At 48.9% G+C, this 19,696-nt stretch overlaps 8 protein-coding genes across 8 annotated transcripts; 3 read left to right on the top strand and 5 right to left on the bottom strand.

The window, feature by feature from the left end:
* Positions 1 to 533: 533 nt before the first annotated feature.
* N7525_002431 (C2H2-type zinc finger protein) lies at positions 534 to 850 on the bottom strand (the record flags this gene model as incomplete). The annotated part of the gene is made up of 2 exons (XM_061212314.1): positions 534 to 631; positions 700 to 850. The coding sequence occupies 2 exons, from the start codon at positions 848 to 850 to the stop codon at positions 534 to 536; spliced, it is 249 nt and encodes an 82-aa protein (XP_061071540.1).
* Positions 851 to 1,359: 509 nt separating this feature from the next.
* N7525_002430 (SDR family oxidoreductase) lies at positions 1,360 to 2,251 on the bottom strand (the record flags this gene model as incomplete). Its single annotated transcript, XM_002556877.1, has 2 exons — positions 1,360 to 1,642; positions 1,701 to 2,251. 2 exons carry the CDS (start codon positions 2,249 to 2,251, stop codon positions 1,360 to 1,362), a joined length of 834 nt encoding a protein of 277 aa, XP_002556923.1.
* Positions 2,252 to 2,768: 517 nt separating this feature from the next.
* N7525_002429 (uncharacterized protein) lies at positions 2,769 to 7,440 on the bottom strand (the record flags this gene model as incomplete). The annotated part of the gene is made up of 10 exons (XM_061212313.1): positions 2,769 to 2,909; positions 2,967 to 4,577; positions 4,634 to 4,689; positions 4,759 to 5,018; positions 5,067 to 5,350; positions 5,397 to 6,477; positions 6,547 to 6,738; positions 6,813 to 6,861; positions 6,924 to 7,218; positions 7,285 to 7,440. 10 exons carry the CDS (start codon positions 7,438 to 7,440, stop codon positions 2,769 to 2,771), a joined length of 4,125 nt encoding a protein of 1,374 aa, XP_061071539.1.
* Positions 7,441 to 8,392: 952 nt separating this feature from the next.
* N7525_002428 (NADH:flavin oxidoreductase/NADH oxidase) lies at positions 8,393 to 9,634 on the top strand (the record flags this gene model as incomplete). The annotated part of the gene is made up of 1 exon (XM_002556879.1): positions 8,393 to 9,634. The coding sequence occupies one exon, from the start codon at positions 8,393 to 8,395 to the stop codon at positions 9,632 to 9,634; it is 1,242 nt and encodes a 413-aa protein (XP_002556925.1).
* A 781-nt stretch (positions 9,635 to 10,415) lies between these two features.
* On the top strand, positions 10,416 to 12,081 carry N7525_002427 (sugar porter family MFS transporter; the record flags this gene model as incomplete). The annotated part of the gene is made up of 4 exons (XM_061212312.1): positions 10,416 to 10,518; positions 10,579 to 11,154; positions 11,207 to 11,709; positions 11,764 to 12,081. 4 exons carry the CDS (start codon positions 10,416 to 10,418, stop codon positions 12,079 to 12,081), a joined length of 1,500 nt encoding a protein of 499 aa, XP_061071538.1.
* Positions 12,082 to 12,488: 407 nt separating this feature from the next.
* N7525_002426 (sugar O-acetyltransferase) lies at positions 12,489 to 13,305 on the top strand (the record flags this gene model as incomplete). Its single annotated transcript, XM_002556881.1, has 3 exons — positions 12,489 to 12,589; positions 12,650 to 12,886; positions 12,942 to 13,305. The coding sequence occupies 3 exons, from the start codon at positions 12,489 to 12,491 to the stop codon at positions 13,303 to 13,305; spliced, it is 702 nt and encodes a 233-aa protein (XP_002556927.1).
* Positions 13,306 to 13,738: 433 nt separating this feature from the next.
* Positions 13,739 to 15,403, bottom strand: N7525_002425 (uncharacterized protein; the record flags this gene model as incomplete). The annotated part of the gene is made up of 3 exons (XM_002556882.1): positions 13,739 to 14,335; positions 14,392 to 15,128; positions 15,205 to 15,403. The coding sequence occupies 3 exons, from the start codon at positions 15,401 to 15,403 to the stop codon at positions 13,739 to 13,741; spliced, it is 1,533 nt and encodes a 510-aa protein (XP_002556928.1).
* Positions 15,404 to 16,271: 868 nt separating this feature from the next.
* Positions 16,272 to 18,155, bottom strand: N7525_002424 (uncharacterized protein; the record flags this gene model as incomplete). Its single annotated transcript, XM_061212311.1, has 5 exons — positions 16,272 to 17,094; positions 17,144 to 17,284; positions 17,357 to 17,704; positions 17,761 to 17,858; positions 17,913 to 18,155. The coding sequence occupies 5 exons, from the start codon at positions 18,153 to 18,155 to the stop codon at positions 16,272 to 16,274; spliced, it is 1,653 nt and encodes a 550-aa protein (XP_061071537.1).
* Positions 18,156 to 19,696: the final 1,541 nt, after the last annotated feature.

Genomic DNA, 19,696 nt, shown 5'->3' with positions numbered 1-19,696 from the left:
ATTTTAACGTCATGAAATCCGAGACCTGAAAGAATACTGATCAAAGTTAACTATAATGAAATGATATTATTCCACACCCATGAATGCGAAAATTTGGAATCTTTTCTAACTATCAAATGGAATGCATTCAGACCTGCCATTTCATGGTGGAAGCTTTCGTATGGGAGTGAGTTGACACTTGCTCCTTAAATCACGACTCAGTTGCTGGATGCATAGATTCATTATCATGAGCAGGGCCAAAATACCATCAATTTCATTGGCCATTACCATATCTTCTGAGGATTTCCTATAACGGCGGCGCCGTTGTGCGGTCTTCTCTGCTCTTGGTGTTCTCCAATCGGGAGAAAGTCTTATGTCGCAAGTAAGTATGCCAGCAATATAAACAGCTCAAACAATGTTTGAACTCGGAACTCATCATGTTGCCCCTCTTCCGATTGACCGGGATCCCAAATCTCTTGTTCTAATGTCGCAGTTAGCAACATCATCCCTGGAATGCTCCCATGCCGTAGATGTTTTACCGTGGGCCGGCGCGTTCAGGTTACGTCTTTGGGACCATTGACAGGTCTGGTTTCGCCGCGGACATCGTCAACAAGGCTTCTCATCTCACAGCTGAGCGGTTTGTCCGCAGTATCTGAACAATATCATCTGTCAGGCATGATGTTTGAAACTACATGCCACGTTCAAGGGCCAGCAACATACGAGATCGGACATGGCGGATGAGATAATCCGCTCGGTCATATTCTTTCATGCAGACTTCACATTGGTAAAACCCCCGGGCAGGGCCACTGGAACGTTCGCGCGGCGTATCGGATCTTTGAGCAGCTACAGTCGCCCGGCGAGGGCTATCCATGGTGCATCGGCAAGTCGTTCAACGGCGTTCCGTGTTGTCAACGGTGCCCGAGGGGTTATCTCAAGGCATCGGGATGCGGTGGGCCACATGTCCGAGATCTGCTCCTGACCTCGGGAGGGCAATGTCCGCTGGGTAAGCGGGGAATATTACGTTTCTTGGAACCTTGGAAGGTTCGGCCTGGTTTCCAAGGCGAGGTAAAGACGATCAAGTCCAACATATATATATACGAAATGACTGGAACTGCGTTCTGCGCATATGATCTGGCTATATGGCTCCAGGGCTTGTATTCCGACTTATAAATGGAAGACTGCCACTGCCGATCGTCTGCAAAATGGACATTGGGCATATGCACAGTTGATTCCTAATCGGGTAATTGTGAAATTATCCCCTTTTGGAATTGGTACCTAATATGGTTGAGGCCTTGAAGTGCATCCTATTTCCACTGATTCCCACAGGTATGACGAAGGTTGACAAAAGGTACCTCGCTTTATCTCATCCTAGCAAAATCATCAATCATCGACATCTGTGCTACGGGCCAGGGACTCATTGCGAAGCAGATCCTCATGCTCGGCCGTCATGTGGTCATTCAACCATTCATAGGCATCACCTCCAAGAACCGCCTTTTTCGGGGGATCCTCGAACGTTGCCAAGCGATATAGTGCCTTTGCCCCCTTTGGAGGATCGCCGCGTTGGGATTCCTCTAGACCCTTGATATGAGCCCTAACAGCGGTCAGATCATACGCCGAAGATGTAGCGTTAGTGTAAACCATCGACCGGGGGAAGAATTCCGTCCTAAGACATTAATAAACCGAACACGCTGTACAGATTGGAAGTTTTCGGCAAAACCTACCTGAAACCACCGGGCTCAACACAAGTAAACCTGATTCCCCACTTCGGATCCATTTCTTGCGCGACAGCTTCGGTGAATCCCTCGAGGGCAAACTTGGAGGCACTGTACATGCACATCCAGGGCATCCCGATGCGACCACCGATGCTGGTGATTTGCTGAATAATGCCTCCTGGAGGATTTTGTTCTCTCATAACCTTAATGGCAGTGCGAGTAGAAACAAGCGCACCGGTGAAATTGACGTCCATTTGCCGTTTGATATCCTCGTCGGTTAGATCTTCAAAGGGGCCGCTCAATCCGTATCCCCCGTTGTTGACGACCACGTCAATGCGACCAAACTTGGCTACACCGGTGAGGTATGCGGTCAGCACGCCTTTCGAATCTAGCAGGTCTAGTTGAACGGCGATGAAGTTGGTGGAAGTAGCTTTCTCAAAAACTAACACTTCCGGTTTGCGAGCGGTTGCAATAACATAGTCGCCGTTATCCAGAACTTCCTTTACCAGAGCTTGCCCGAGACCGGCTGAGCTCCCGGTAACAAAGAAGACGCGAGGCATGATAGTTTCTGCGAAAATGATACAAGAACAGGTCAAATGTGAAGGTGAAGACAAGAAGGCCGGTCTATTAGAATATGGAGTATTTATCTCACCTACTTGCTGCGACATTGAAGGGGAATTAGAAACGTGTGAGGTCGGAGCCATCGGAGAACGTCCGTGGACTCCTTCGAGTAAGGAGCCGAGATGCTTAAAATAGCTACTTTCCTTAATCGGCAATTCTCTTTTGGGACTTTTCCTAATTGCCATGACCTGCTGGCTTTATCCCAGAATGGTCTTTGCCTTACCCCGGCTGCATAATGAGGAGTAGATACGTTTACCTTGTGTTTTCCTACTGCCTTCAGAGCACAGCAGTCTACATTTACAGGATGACCGACATTAAGATTTGCATTCAATAAGAGGGCATATGTAGAAGAATGATACATTGTTGAAGAAGGGTACTAATAATTAGGATCTATGAAGAATATAGAATAATAATCCAATGAATGGCCTCGATACTGAACGAGAATCTCCCAAATCCTTACTCAGTCTTCCTCTTCCACTTGTGGATCTTCGTCACGTAGGTACCGACAATGACAGCCGTGAAATTGAATGCAATAAATCCTATAAATATCCCAATATCACGGTACTTACGATTGTTGTCATAACCAAATTGTTGGTACTATCGAGGAATGCAGTGATTAGCAGAGGCTTCAACAAAGCCGACTTCCCCACTTACGTATTCCTGGCCAATGCTATACCGACAATAATCGCAAGCCCCAGTGGCATCTGGATTTACCAAATAACCTGTAGCGGACTGCAAGAAAGAACCAGCGTAGCTAATGCAAGTGTCATTGGCTGGAGCGTGGAAGACAGTAGCTTCACTCGGTGTGCAACCAAGCTCATGTCCATAAAGAGCATTGGTCGTGAGTCCCTCCGCCAGGTAATACAGCGGGGACACGTTGAAATACCAACTCCAGCCCGATGGGGTCTTTTCGCGCGCCGTCAAGGTGCCGGCAAACGTATTTACAAACATGAAAAAGAAACCATTGGCCATGAGAGAGGCATTCAGGTTTGGCATCCACGCTGCAATGAGGTATCCCAGGCTCACAGTGAAGATGGAAAACAGCCAGTAACAAAGCAGTGCGTAGCCAGCATGCGTGGGGTCGGTTTGCAGCCCAGCTGGGAAATACCACAGAAGCCAATAGATTAGCGCCGTTATGAGGGTGAAGGGCAGTTCAATAACAATGGAACTCATCACAAACACAATCCAGTGGTATGATCGGCTGGCCCTTTCCCGGTACACAAAGATGTCGCGGAAAGTGGTAAACCGCGGCTCCATGGACAAGCCAAGAGGTGGGCCCATCAAGAAGGACAGGAATATCGTGTACACACGGTCAAACGCACCCTGTTGGCTATTGGGGATGTTCAAAAAAGTCAGGCCATTCAACAAACCATTAGCCACATTCATCCAAAGCTTGGCAGAGAAATACTCTGGCTCACGCCAGTACCACAACCAGGTGCGACGAAGTACGATGGCAAATTGATGGGACAAGGGAGTAGCATAAAGCTGGGGCCGAGACTGCTCAGCTGTGGGCTCGTTCTTAAGATCATGCAACTTGGCATCTTGAACACGACACTCGCTGCTTTCAGACCAGATTTGAGCCCAGTCAGCGGTAACATTTGACCGGGAACCGGCCCCAACGACGTCCAACAGGTACTCTGCCGGGTTTCGCTTTGGATCGCAAGCTTCCACGTGTTGACTGAAATACTTCAATGCCGTGGAAGAGTGTTCACCCAATGGTCCCTGGTAGGTTACTCGACCACCTTTAGCCAGCAGAATCAGATTGTCAAAAGCCTCGATCACGGCTGCGGCAGGCTGATGAATGGTGCACAGAATCGTCTGGCCCGATCTTGAAAGTTTCTTCAGTAACTGGACCAAAGAGATCGCAGATTGTCCGTCCAATCCGGAGGTCGGCTCATCCAACAACAGGATATCTGGCTTCGCGGCTAGTTCGATACCCATAGAAACCCGCTTTCGCTGCTCGAGATTGAGGCCAGCGCCGGGCACTCCGATCAACGCATCGGAGATATCTTGCATTCCGAGCATATCTAGGACTTCTTCAACGTAGGCATTCTTCTCGTCGGTTGAAAGTGAGGGAGGGCGACGAAGATGGGCCGTCATTTGAAGAGCCTCGCGCACTGTCTGGGAAGGAAGATGAATATCTTGCTGTTGGACATAACCCATTCTCCAGCGGAATGACTTTGGCAGCGGCGACCCATCGAGGTACAGTGTACCTGTCAACTTACCAATGTCCATGCGTTCAGCCAACACATTGAGGAGTGTGGTCTGGAGATTGTATGAGTAGGTTTGTGCCACATAGAGCACGATAGAAATACACACACCTTTCCAGCACCAGAGACACCCATCAGCGCAGTCAGCGTCCCAGACTCAATACACCCTAAATTCAAACGCATATCAGAATAAAGCGGCGATGAAAACAGTATTTGTAGATATGTCATGGACACACCGTCAATATGTTGCAGCAAAGTCCGTTCCTGTCCATCCTTACGGAGTGTCAAGTGGAGGTCCTTCCAAGCGAAGGAATGACCGCCACGAGACCGAACCTCTTCAGGACTCGATAACTTCCTTGTTGGCCTAGCAAATCCTTGTACCTCGAGGTCGTTCTCGGTGCTGCTGGTCGAAGAAGGTACAATATGCGCGACGTTCTGACGATAAAAGACTGTAGCAAGGAGGCCAGCAGGGGGCCTGAACAGCTCCATTGCAAGACTAAATTTATGTTAGCGGTTGAATTCTCTATAAATCGATGTTACTTGCCCGACCAAAACGGCGAAAAAAATGAAGAAGCCTGCATTTATGCCGACGTTACGCCAGAGGTGAGAATTGTCAAAGTCGTAGTAGACTCTAAGATATGAAGCACCTTCCACAACAGTCCTACCGGGCTCAGAGCCGGCGATGGCGCAGGCTTGATATGCAACATCCGTATAGGTCTGGCCACGAGGAACCAAGTCGGATGAAGTGCATTCGTAGGAAGTAGTTCCAACTTCGTTGATCATGAGCGCTTCAAAGGCGTAGTACATGGGCTTTCCATTCGAGATTTTCTGCGTTAGCATCGAAATCATCATTTCGCGCATGTTTGGTACTCACATTCAAAAACCGGAACCACTTTAGCCAGACTTGCATCTGTGGTGGTGGAATGTACCAGCCCGTGTAGATGACCAGCGTTGTCAAGAAGATGCCGACGGGAAGACCGGCACGTTCCACGGTCGGTGACAAGACGGCGATGAATCGGAAGAACATTGAAAGCGACAGGTGGGAAATATAAGCAACCAGAAAGAAAATGAAGAAATGGCCTGCCGTACGGTGAAGCCCGGCCAAGAAATACATAGGGATGTTGTACGCAATAACCACCACTTTCCATACAACATCTGACAGGATCTGGCCATATCCATACGACATTGGGTGATACAAACGATACCGCTTATGCTTCAAGAGCAGCGGTCGCTGTGCAAAGGTATTGCCAAACTCACTCATTGACTGGAGTCCAGGCACGAGGATCGCGTAGAAAACAACTGATCCAAGCTGGTACAGCGATGAAGTTTCATGTGGCAGGTTTCGAAAGACTGTACCGAGGATGATACTTTGAACTACCATGCAGGCAGCCTCAACTATCCAGGCGTTATAATCCGTGATGAATATGCGATACTGACGGTAGGCACAGAGGAGAATCTGTGCGAGAATCGGAATCGAGTATGTCTGTCGTGATTCCTTCCGCCGACCTAGCGCTTTTTCCGCGGCACTAGCACTATTCTTCGCTTCTTCGATCTGTGTTCCAAGCCGAACCCCCTTCTCGCTTTTCCAGAATGCAGTGACAAATTCTTCGGGGGTCTGTGGAATCGACCAACTATCTGCTGCCTGGCGTGACTGGCGTGCTTCAGGCTCCGCAGACATCGAGTTCAAGAAGTCCGTAATTGACATTGTTGGAGGACAATAGAATCCTAGATCCTCAAAGTAGGACTTTGCTGCAACCACATTACCGTAGTAGATACAGTGCCCCGAATTTATGACAGCCACTTTGTCAAATAGAGGAACCATGTCGTCACTTCCCTGGTACAGACTCATAGCGATAGTGCAGTGGGACTGGTTGGCATATTCTCGTAGCATTTGCACAAATTCGAGAGCGGTTGAGGAGTCAAGACCAGCGGTAGGGTTGTCATAGCAAATCAGACTATAGTAGCCCAATCAGTTTATAAGCGCTGCGCAGGATATCGCCTCACTAAGATAGAATCAGACTTACTCGGGGCAAGTGACTAGAGCTTCAGCTAGAGACACTCTTCTCCTTTCTCCGCCACTTACTCCTCGAATCTGTTCGTTGCCTACTTTGGTGGCCAAAACATGATCGATCCCAAACAAACGGGCAAGGTTGACCACGGTCTTGTGTGCTTCCGCGGAGGATATCACGTTGCTGAACCGAGAGTTGACAGCAAATCTATTAGGAGAGTTGGCATTAGTCTTTCAGCAATAAACAGACGGTATGCCATAAAATGTTTCATCTTAGCATACCTCAAAGTTTCCTCCACGGTCAAGCTTGGGAAATGAATATCTTCCTCGGCTACAGACGCCCTCTGTCGTCAGCCATTGACTGTGATTGGGATATCGGAGGGCAGTTCTTACCGCAGAATGTGGTCTCAACTGGAGCTGCCGGCTCTTCGAAATTTGCTTGTATCCCGCCGTATAGTAAAGTACCGGTGGTACTTTTATATTCAGCATGCATATGGCAAAGGCTCTTTAAAAACGTTGTGCAGCCGCTGCCGGGTCGCCCAATTACCATCAGCATCTCCCCGGCCTTGATATGGCCTCGGAAGTAATGCAAAAGTTTGCGCGATGGTTCGCTTCTGTGCCCAAACACCGAGGTAGCCCTGCGCGCGTATCGTTCGACCATGGATCCGACCGAGGGAGCGAGCGCATGCTGTTGATTGATTCAATTAACATTCGGCTAGTTGCTGATTCATCGCTTCTGTGGTGTTATTCTTACCCCTTGACCACCACCCTCCATCTCTAGATGATCCCACACAATGGAATTGTCCTTGCTCCTCACGGACGACTGGCAGGCCGTGACGAAGTCAGCGACGAGATCGCCGGCCAGTGTACGAGTAGCCGTTGCTATAGATTGCTCTTTGGTCGCCGTCATAGCTTCGGAAAATTAACGTTATCAAAGACCTGGGTTAAGCTCTATGATGGACGCGGTTCCTTATACCAAGCAGAGCGCCCCTTTGATGCTCTCCCCTATGTTCGAATTGTGAAATCAACCTAAGATTATCAATCATATTGCCAACAATGCAGGGGGTACAGTTTGAAGAAATTTTTTGGATAACCAAGTCAGAATAGGAGTAACTCCGAAAGAGGGAGCATAGGAGGTACCATATAGCGCTATTCCGAAAGGGGATTGGAGCTTCGGAGCCCGATTAGGAAATTAGGAACCCGGACATCCCGACGTACCATCTCAAATTCTACACATGTTTATCTCAACTACCGAGACGTATTTCTCCTATAATACTGTTAGTAGACCTTTTGACGCCATGCATCAATTTCAAGACAGTCGAATAGTTCAGATGTCGCCTTGTCATGTTATTGAAAATTTACATTTAAGGTACACCTGAAATATATACCTCCGAATCAGGTGAGGTTTCGCTAAACACCCGGAGGCTAAAACCTTGAAAAGTCACCCATGAGCCTAAAAAGGCAAGATATAATGAACCTTGGAAGACCCCATATAGACTACCATTGTTGGGATATCAAGTTGTAGCCAGTAATTTACCTGGTAGTCGAAAATTCCACCTTATTCCAATTTTAGCCACTTCGGAGTCACTCCGATCTGGACCAAAGAAGTTAGATCGCGTTCATTGTTTTGGAGTTCCCTTCCAAGGTGCTCCTTCATCGATTAGAAATCAAATATCTTAATAACCAATGATCCAGTACCTAGGTAGGTACGAAATCTCAGGGTCAAATAGCTACATAATGGATGTGGCCTCACCTGGCACTGATACGATTCCCTCTGTCGCCGTTGCTGGCCTCCGAAAAACGAAAGGTTACTTCGGGTCAACACTTTATTATTCAATTTGTATCTTTATTTGTTTTCCAATATGGCAGGCTCAAACGCAAGCAAAGAGCTAAACATCAATGAGCCCATGTCGGGAGACCATGGCTTCTTTACACCCGTCCAGTCGCCTCCAGCAGGGTCTCTATTATCCATGTATGATGAGAATGCACCCGTTCCCCAAATCTTCGAACCGATCACTATCCGCTCAACTACGTTTCAGAACCGGGTCTGGGTCTCTCCCATGTGCCAATACTCCTGCCCCAAGACTGGGGAATTAACTGATTGGCATTTGGTCCAACTAGGCTCGTATGCATCCAGAGGAGCCTCACTCATAATTTGTGAGGCTACGGCCGTCTCACCTGAAGGTCGCAACACAATGGAAGATGCAGGGCTGTGGACAGCCAGCCAGGTACCGTCATTCCGGCGCGTGGTCAACTTCATCCACTCTCAGGGGCAAAAGGCTGGCATTCAATTGCAGCACTGCGGCCGAAAGGCTAGTGTGACTGCTCCATGGCTTGGGCACCAACCAGCCAACAAAGAAGAAAATGGATTCCCAGACGACCTGATTTCTCCGTCCAATCGCCCCTACAAAAATGATGGGCTTTGGCCGATCCCTACCGCTATGACAAAGGAAATGATTCAGAAGTCGATCGGTGACTTTGTCAATGCTGCAAAACTTGCCGTAGAAGCTGGCTTTGATGTGATCGAGATACACGGCGCCCATGGCTATCTCATTCACCAGTTCTGTTCACCTCTCACCAACAAGCGCACCGATAAGTACGGTGGCAGTCTCGAAAACCGTGCACGATTTGCATTGGAAGTTGTACAGGGCATTCGTGCCGCTATTCCAGACAAAACCTTGCTCTTTTATCGTATTAGTACCACGGACTGGATCCCCGATCGAGAGTCCTGGACCCCTGAACAATCGGTCCGACTGTGCCAGCTGTTACAACCCCTCGGGGTCGATCTGATAGACGTGAGCTCGGGCGGTCTAGTGCCTGATCAACAGTTGCCTCCACTTCGTCCAGGTTATCAAGCACATCTGTCGCAGGGAATCAAGGACGGAGTGCCGGGGCTCCTTACTGGAAGCGTCGGTATGATCCGGGATGGTAAAACGGCTGAAGATATCGTGGCCTCTGGCAAAGCGGATGTCGTCATTATCGCCCGAGAATTTGCACGTAATCCGAGTCTGGTGTTGAATATTGCCTATGAGTTGGGGGTCAGAGTGAAATGGCCAACACAACTTCACAGGAGCCAGCCCAGGTACAATGATCCAGATATTTGATAGATATTATTTTAGATTATTTTAGACGGCCTAGTTGATACATGGAAGCTGAAGAGTAATGCAGAACCAAAAATATGAAATTCAATGGAATGAACTACCAATTTTGCGGTCGCAGAGATGTCTTCAGCATTACTGTTGGCCCCTACGACTTCGTCATCTCGTATCCATTAGTTAAGCCCAGATGGGTCCTCGGGGTTTGGGGTTGACGGGTGTCAACCCCGGATCGGGTGGCCCACAAGCCCGAGGGGTCAAACGCACAGTTTCGGCCTCACATGCACACCGCCCATACATTGGAGAAAGCGGAAGAGGAGACACTGAACTTTAGGAGCTTCAAGTTATCTGATATGAGGCGTGTTGATCAACGCGGTCAGAGCGCGGGGCCCCGCGTGCTCAGACTTACCCAGAGAGCCAAAAGCGGCAAGGACAGGAGCCCTAAAGCGGAAAATGAAAGCCAGTCTGGGAAATCAAGTACGCATTTAGTTATATCGGTAAATTTCCAATTTCAAAATACCACATGGCGTTTCTTATTTGTCTGGCATCCTCTTGGCTCTTTAATGATAGGTAGGATGTTTGGGGCTATGGCGTGCTATGGCGTATGCGACACTACAGGTTGCGTGCTGTATGTGACCTGGAATACGAATCGGATAATCAACCCCTGCGAAGCTTAGATTTAAAGGCTTCGAGATACGCCTCGGGTGCTTTTTCCTTTTTACCCCCTCAAGGTTTCTCATCCTCTCTTCCCACCCGTGTCTCGTAGTCTGTGAGTACTACGTCGCACATCATGGGGTTACCAGGAACCAGGCTCGGGGCCTTCCGAGCGTATTTCTTTGGATATTTTGTCTGCACAGCTGGCTTCCTGTTTGGATATGATACTGGAATTGTCGGTAAGTGAAAATGAAAGCCCAGTTGGTTAGGGATCATTTACTAACCGTCTTGGTGGATAGGTGGTATCCTCGAGTTCAAGTCTTACATCAACGATTTTGGGTACAAGGACCACACAACCGTCAGCGCTGTGATGGTAAGCTTGCAAAATGTAGGCGCATTCCTAGCCGCCTTAGCGATCTTCTCGGTGTCCGAACGGTACGGGCGAAAGAAAACAGTGCAAGCAGCCATGATTGTGTTCTGCCTCGGTGTGGTTCTGCAGGTGGTGCCATCACACTCCCTCGCTTGCTTCTATATTGGGAGGTTTGTCGCTGGTCTCGGTCTCGGTGCAGGCACTGCGGTCGTGCCAGCATACAACGCCGAAATGGCACCTAAGGAAATTCGAGGCAAGCTCGGATCAGGGATGCAGTGGCTCTTCGCACTAGGTGTGATGTTAAGCTACTGGATTGACTATGCGGTGAAGATTACATTGCCCGTCTCTTCAAAGCAATGGCAGATTCCCGTTGGTCTCCAGATGGTGCCAGCTGGAGTGCTTGGACTGGGTCTGTGTGCTATGCCCGAAAGTGTACGCTGGTTGGCCAAAAAAGGCCGTTTCGATGAAGCGTGGGAAAGCCTAAAATGGATGAGAGCCAGTGAAGGTAGGGATATATACCCCAGAGATGTGGGACATGGCTAATCTTCGCTGTGTAGGACCCGAAGTGAAGGCAGAGTTCAACGAAATTCGAGTGGGACTGGAGGAAGAACTACGAGCAACAGAGGGCTTTAATAAGCGCGAACTTCTCGAGCCCGCAAACCGCTACAGATTGCTACTCGCCTTTTTCATGTTTTGTGGTCAGCAGTGCACTGGTATGACCGCGCTGGCTTACTTCGGCCCGCAGTTCTTCAAGCTGCTAGTTGGCAACGACACCAACCAATCCCTTCTCATCACTGGTCTTTTTGGCGCCGAGAAGTTCATCACTGTTGGCATCTACATCTTGTTCTTCTCCGAAATGTGGGGTCGCAAGCCGACCCTTTGGATTTCAGCTCTCTTGATGGCTGGGTGCTTCATCATTGTCACAGTCGTCAAGGAAACCACACCAGCGCCCGACGCAAAAGCCACCCCGGCTGGCATTGGCATGGTGGCTATGATTTTCTTGACCAACTCCATCTACCAATTCAGTTGGGGCCCATTGCCGTGGCCATACACCGCCGAGGTAAGTAATCCCATGCTCGTCTATCACCAGTTCCACCACTAACTAGCATGGTAGATCTTCCCAACGCGGATTCGGGCGGTCGGAACCTCGGTCGCAGTATCGACACAATGGCTTTTCAACTTCCTTTTCTCGCTGGTGACGCGCTACATGATGGATTCCTGGGGCAGTTACGTTTTCCTCTTCTACGCAGTCCTCGATATTATCATGGCGATAATTGTCTTCTTCTTTGTCAAAGAGACGAAAGGGAAAAGTCTTGAAGAGATGGAAACGATATTCCACAGCAGGGCTGCATTTGATGTTGATGCTGTGCGACGCGAAACGCTCGATGCGGACAAAGTTAATGTACATCATAAGTCGGTAGATTATACTTGAGAGTCAATCCGACAGGGAAGAAATTCAAATATCTAGAAAACTAGGGGATTCCGACATTCTACAAAATATGGCCTTCTAGCAGATAACCGCATTCGCAAGTTTGAAACATAGTACCAAGGTACACTGTGGATCCTGTACAAGTACTCATGATATAGCGAACGTACTATATTTAGAGAGTACCCGATTATACCTACCTAGGTAGACACTATCGATGCTTATATAGGGTATAAATTGGCAGTTATACCCAAATAGGAAGGCCCGCCATTTCTTGGCGTTCCCCCGGCGAATTGTCGGGACATCACCCCGCCTGTCACGGGTTCCGGTCCATATATCTCGTGGTATCCCCTCTCTGATTATACGGTCCTGTCCACGGGTGTTTTCAGGTCTTTATTGACAATTTATTAAAAATGGCAGCCATTGAGAAACGCCCTGAAATCATCGAGCTAGCTCGGGGACTGGCAGGAGTGCCCTTCTGCGAAGATTATGAGCGTATGGTATCCGGGATGATGTATGTACATATCATTCACAATATACTTACAGCTTTACGAGCCTGTTGTTAACTGTTTAGGTACAACCCCAACGTCCCGAAACTCCTGGAGGCGCGGCATCTGTGCCGGGGTCGTGCCGCAGACTTTAACAACCTGGACACAAAGACCGTGACCTATGACAAGATCGGCGACAAGCGTCTTGAGTTATTGCGGAATCTCGTCGGCAAGGTTGGAGATGGAACTTTTATCGAGCCACCGTTTTTGCCAGACTACGGATGCAACATTATGATCGGGAAGGATTGCTTCTTCAACTGGAAGTGAGTCATGCTTCTTTCTGTCCGTGTCTCATTAACATCTACTAACAATTCCTAGCGTTACTATACTAGACACCAGCCTGGTTGTTATTGGGGACCGTGTACAGATTGGCACCGGAGTTAGTATCATCACTGCTGGCCATGATACTAGCATTCTTTCTCGTCGCAAGTTCGTTGAGTTCGGCCATCCGATCTTTATCGAAGACGACTGCTGGATAGGAAGTAATGTGATTATCCTTCCCGGCGTGCGAATCGGCCAAGGCTCAACAATTGGAGCCGGATCTGTTGTCACCAAGGATATCCCGCCGTTCTCTGTTGCCGTTGGCACTCCTTGCCGCGTGAAGAAGACGATTCCATCGGCGGAAGAAGAGGAACAGGATCCTAACAATCAGTACCGCAATTTGGTGCGGGAGGACCGATAGAACTAGATTCTGAGCCAAGACAAAGATAAAGAATAGCGGCGGTCTTCTTTTGTTTTCTGGGCTGATTATCAATCTCGCTGCTATGTCTTGTTTGAACGGTGAAATTATAGTAGCCAAAAATACACACTGTAGCTTTCTCATACCTTTTGGATGTGCACCGTACAAGATGCATATTTTCAAGAATTCTCACCTAGCGGGAAATTATCGTAAGACTAGGGAGTCGGTATTGGTCCACTGGCGTGGTTAAAGCGGAAATGGATAGAACTTTCAATGTCTTATGATTTGTCGACAATGATTGGGTACAGAGTGAGATGACTAATTGATTGCATGGTCGCATTGAGTGCAATGAAATTGTTGAGGAACCTAAGTTCTGGTGCTGACTATGGGATCTCGACAAAGACCCTGAGAACACGTCGTTCGCATAATGAAACACTTAAACGAGATACCTGAAACCCTTGCGCATACGTAGCGACTCGTCTGGGTGTTCGAGGATATCGTTCTCGGTTGACCCCTCTCTACCAACATCGGCAAGCTCACCCTCCTCGAGCTGCTTGTTCAAGCCCTGCAGCATCCAGCGGAAATACCAGCATCCGCCGACAGTGACACCGAACATGGCCAACACGATTCCGTAGCTGGAGCGGAACCCATTCTCATCCAAGTCCCAAACATACGAACCAGCAACATTGCCCAGTTGACTGAAGGCGTTGATCATGGCAATGGCAACAGCTCGCTTGGCCGGGGGGCGGGGGAATGAGGAACTGATCCAAGAGTAGAATACAATGAATCCCGCGTAGGAACCGGCTTGCAGGAATAGTGCGACGTAGCGGGCTGCGACGTTGCTGGTGGCCATGCAGATGATGAAACCAACGGCACCCATGGCGATAGGGCCCAAGATGTGCCAGACCTTTTCTTGTGTTTTGTCCGCGTGCCATGCGTTGATGACGGAGACAATGCAGGAGAAGACCCAGGGAGGTGCGCTCATCAGCAGAGTCGGGACATACCCGAATCCGAGAGTACCAGTAAGGGTAGGCTATGAAGCAAGTCAGTACAAGGTCCCAGTCGATTGCTTGATAGGGAAACACATACGAAGAAAGCATTGAAGCTCAGCCCGACCACGTATGCTACGAATGTGAACATCATCACATAGATCTTGGAGTCTTTGAGAGCCATAATCAGACCGCCAAAGGCACCAAGTTCTTCACTATCGGTGTCAGCCTCGCCGACATCCTCGATCATGCGAAGTTGCGCAACCTGACGCTCTTCCTCAGTGAATCCGCGTGCATTGTGCGGCAGATCGGGCAAGATCAAGGCGGCAAGGATGGCAAGGAACATAGTCACCGCGCCTTCAATCCAGAAAAGCCAGCGCCACGCAGCATGGCCCATGACGCCTTGCATGTTGGACAGGACACCGGCACCAACGAGTGCAGAGAATGCATTAGAGATGAGGTTACCACAGAACAGGATGGCGTTCCGGGTAGTCAATTCGCGGCGTGTGTACCACTTGGAGAGGATGAGCAAGGCACCGGGCAGGAAGGCTGCCTCGATGAAACCCAGCAGGAAACGAACAGCCACCATGTGACCAAAGTTCTTGGTGTTGCCAGACAAGGTGGAGATGAGACCCCACAATAACATAGCCAAGGCAATGTAGAGCGAGGGCCGGCTGATGCGGTTGATGAACATGTTGGAAGGTACCTGCATGATGATGTACCCGACGTAGAGGATACTCAAACATGTCGAGTACTCGGTGTTGCTCAGGCTCAGATCCTCCTGCAGACCCTGAAGGCGAGCCGCAGCCATATTGTTCCTATCGAGGTAGTTCATGACTTTTCGAAATCCACGTGATCAGTCACATGCTGTCTATGTATATACAGATGGAACACTGGAAAAGAGGGCACTCACTGTAGATCGCGACGAACAAACTGCACCGGGCATCGAGCTTGCGCTTAAGCTGTTTCTCGACAACAATCCGGCGAGCTGGGTCCATCTGAGGTAGGCCATCTTGCTTTGGTTGGGCAATGTGTTCGACATTTTCAACCCGTTCCTTCTCGGCCTCGACCTCTATTTGGTCACGGTTCACCCGTGAGATATCGTCTGCCATTGTTTATATGTGTGATGGTAAGCAATGCCAGATAATCCGGGGAGATCAGGAAAGAGCAGATTCTTGCATTTTAAGAGGAACCAAAAACCTTTCTCATGGTTCATCCCACGCTAGTATTTTTCCCCAGTACCCCCACGCCCCATGGTATGTCCATCGTACAACATACGCGGGGGGCGCACGGTGGAGCTCACCGACTCGGCATCCGAGAAGAGCAAACATTCCGAGGGAGGTATCTGATTGGATATGAATAAAAGTGGAATGTGAGGGGGGAAAGTTCACCCCGTGGTTGTCGCGTCGGCACGGGAACATTTTTAGGGGTCTGAGGTCACGGGATCGCGGTCTTCACGGGCTCTCGGACTTCACAACCCACGGGACACCAGAAAAATACCGAAATTCCCCACAAAAGACCAAGGAAAACGGAAGAAACCGGCCAACGAAACGACGCCAGCAGAGTCAGAGAAACTAGAAAAGCCAGAAAAGCCGATACCCACTCGGAATCCAAGCTCGGAATACGGCTTATGGCCAATCCCATACAATTTCCCCGCCTCTCCGCAGTTTTTTTTTTTACTTTCCCTTCCTCCTTTCTCTCACCGAACTCATTGCTGAGATCATATCCCCGCAAACCTGGGAGGCCATGGTAAACTGAGTTCAACATAACGTGGGGAAGCATATACACAACATCCGACATCCATGTCAAACCGGGGGCATACGGCTTGGTGTATCGTGGACGTCATCCGAGAAAAAGTTTGACAAATAGATTCTCGACCTTCTCTCCACTTGCTGAGGCTTTTTACAGTCTAAGCTCAACCGGCATTTGTCTGTCACCCCACGTTCGGTCTACCGACATTTTCCCGGTTTCCCCTAGTTCCTAGTGGTTTACATTGGGTAGATGGACACCAGAGGCTTCGGCTTGCTCCGTCAGTTCAATTTCCTCCATATGATCATCCTCATGCCAGCCTTCCCGATCATCTTTGACCAGTCGAACAAAGCACACATCAAGTATAAGTGCTACAGCACTGATGGCGACACCGAAGAAAAGTGCCGCTCGATATCCCATGATTTGGCTACCCGACCGGCGGGCAATTTGCACCTCGATGGTGGATGCAAACCCCAGTCCGAGACTGTTCCCGTATAGATTCAGTGTGCCAATGACGGACGCAGCAATCCCCTGCTGATTTCGGCGGACAGAGTTGCTGGCAATAATTTGGCCGGCCGTGTACACAAAGTCCGGGCAGAATGAGAAGAGGACTACGGAAGGAAAGATTTGGGGCCAGTAGGATTGATGAATTGGCACGGTCGCCATGAGGACATTGGATATTAAGATTGTGACGGTTCCAATAGCCAGGATGCATTGTGCTGCCATTCGCGGGATCATCCACGCCGCGAGACAGGCTGCGCCCGTGGCACAGATCACGAATGGGGTCCAGCCCACGGCAAATTGCAGGGGAGACCAGTGCCAGACCTTTTGGAGCCATAGGACCTGGTACCAGATCAAGGTTCCCACGGCCATATAATTCAGAAGCACGACCAGGAGCAGCATGAAGAAGGATGGAGCTTTGAAGATATCGAGTGGCATGATGGGCTCTGCCGCGTAGTTTCTTTCCCAGAGCAAGAAACACCCGAATAACATCATTGAGCTGATCAGGTGAACAATCTCATAAGGGGTTGACCAGCCGACACTCGGTGCTTGACTGGGGATATGTTAATATACAACCTTTCGGTTTGCTCTCAACAACTTACTTCCAGACAAAGTTGAACAGGATCAACGAGCTTGTTCCAAGAGCCGATCCCACACAGTCGACTTTCCCGCGTCGATCGACCGGTGGTTCTCGCGGACTCAACGCCCAGAGCGGAGTGAATATGATGACACCAAGGCAGGCACTGTGTCATCAAGGAATTTTTAGCACTTACGCCCTAGTCCAGGAGCACCCGTGGCCTGAACGGGTCACTTACATGAAGATAAAAAACCACTTCCACTCTGTCCGCTCTAGAAAGGCACCTAAGAGCAAGGCCCCGAGATACCCTCCTACTGGTGCCGACGCACCAAAGAGTCCAAGACTGAAATTTCGCACGCGACCGGGGGGATTGGTGCTGGATATCATAGCCACCGCGTTAGGCATGATTAACGCCCCTCCAAGACCAGCTAGAGCCCGCATCGTCACAAAGGCGAAGAAGTTGTTACAGAAGGCATTCGCCAGGGTGCAGATGGTGAGCCAGGCACCCCCGGCTAGTACGAGTTCCCGGTGGCCATAAACATCTCCCAATCGACCACTAACTAACACAAAGGTACCTTGGGTTAGACTGTATTGTGTTAGTGAGGCAGTATATTATGAAGGCCTCGATGCCCTGTGCCTTACGCATAGCTAGCAGCAATCCACGAGGCGTAGGTATCGTTAACATCCAATGTTTCACTCAAGGTGCTTCCTCCAGCAATGCCTGCAAAATTGACTGTCATCTACTATCGTCAGTATTGTTTCTTCTTAAAGAAGATTGATGATCTTGACTATACCTGTACAAGGTTAGCCAGAATGAGCAGCGCAGTGATGACCACTCGACGCGATTTGGTCGTCCGACTAGGCAGCGCCCGTTCAAAAACAGGTTGGCCATCTGTAGGCGTCAAGGTGTCTCCTACAGAAATCTCCGTGTCTAGAACATGTTCGGCTGGGGTTGTGGGGTTCAGCTCTGGCTCGGGAGGCACGATAGACGAAGCGACAGGTCTAATGCCACGGTGAAGAGCTTCTAAGAGTGACATGGTGCGATAATAACAGAGAAGGATAATCCCTATCCTCTTGTGGATGGAAATGAACTGAATGGAAGATTCTGAATAGATTAAGTAGACATTGTGGGACCGGGTTCAATGTACTAACTTGGACGTAGACGTGACTCGTTTGACTCATTCTCTATGAATGCATGGATATATCCCTGGACGTCACTCTGATTGATTACCATCGCGGTGCTAAATCCGTGGGAAATCCCGAGAATGAATGTACTTGGAGATAAACTCTTGCATGGAGAAGAAATTCTGAGGCCTAGGCTGTATGCTGATACCCTTTTTGCTTGGGCCTAGCAGTAAATCGCCATTACTTTGACAACGAATGATGCCTTAATGCCTGATTTTTGGCCTGGTTCTTGACCACTCCTTAGTTAAGTTCCACCGGTCTATAACTACATATGTAACTACCTAGGTAGTTACAATGTAAAATAATTTGTACTAGTTAGTTATTTTAATTCTTCTGTCAGTTTTATTCAGGCACCGAGGCCGAAGCCAGGCATTAAGGCATCACTAATTGTGGGAAACGGGGGTTTGACCTATACCTCCGTTTGGTCTTTTATCCTTCCTGTCCAGCTTTATTAGGGTTTGTTTCTCTCCCTTTCCCCCCCTAAAGCTATACAAAGAAGCTTCATGAGCTAAGGCGGCATGACAAAATTTGAATCACCGCCAAGTACGTCCACTCTCTTAGTTTATCCTTAGGTTTTTTAGGGGAATTCAATTGGCCCATAAAGGTGGGGATGACTCAAACTTGTCCCAGAAGAGTATCCGAACCCTCTGGATCTCGGGGAAACGCTCGCAGCACAAGGAACGAAGGATACCATTTGTAGATGTCTTGTGCATCTTGAATGTATATCGAATTATTGGGAGGGTATCCTAAGGTTATTTTATGCAATGCCGGCTTCAATCATTGACCTGTGCAAGTCACCTCGTGTTCCTAAAAATTATCAATCTTATCTGTTCCCCCTCTCCAAACTTTTCAATATGCCAAGGCCTAAGCGGAAGTTTATCAGATCAAATGAGGCCCTGGAGGACTTGGCTTGTCCTTGAATGGATTCAAAATGTCTCGGTCAGACTTTTACTCTTCCTCAGCGTGCTCAACATCCGATTGCAGTTGAATTTTCATCATGCAGGATCGGAATATTTCACTCGGGGCCCGAATCAGGAGTGCGTCATATTTGACTACTCATTTGTGGAATTCCACTGACTCGTCTCTTCTAAGGGTTTTTCCTAGGCGCTACTGCGGAGACAGAAGAGGAGCGACGGCTTGTTCAAAAACTCGGTACGATTCTCGAGGTCTGCCTACAAGTTGAAAAGTTGAAGAGAGGCTCAAAGGTTAACATTTGATTAGATTTCTACATACTCGTGAGTCTAAACATTTAATCTTTGGGAAGAAACCTCCTAATTGCGCCCACAGACCTACTGCTGCTTAAGTTACTTTTTTAATTTCCTCGGTATGATCATTCGAATACCGTCGGTCGATCTGGTTAGCTTACAATTTCGCCTTCACAGATCGCGCGGCT

Source organism: Penicillium rubens, assembly GCF_028828025.1.
Source record: "Penicillium rubens strain IBT 27055 chromosome Unknown utg000001l_segment0_segment0, whole genome shotgun sequence".
NCBI classification, from domain to species: domain Eukaryota; kingdom Fungi; phylum Ascomycota; class Eurotiomycetes; order Eurotiales; family Aspergillaceae; genus Penicillium; species Penicillium rubens.
This window is presented reverse-complemented; position numbering and strand designations above follow the sequence as displayed.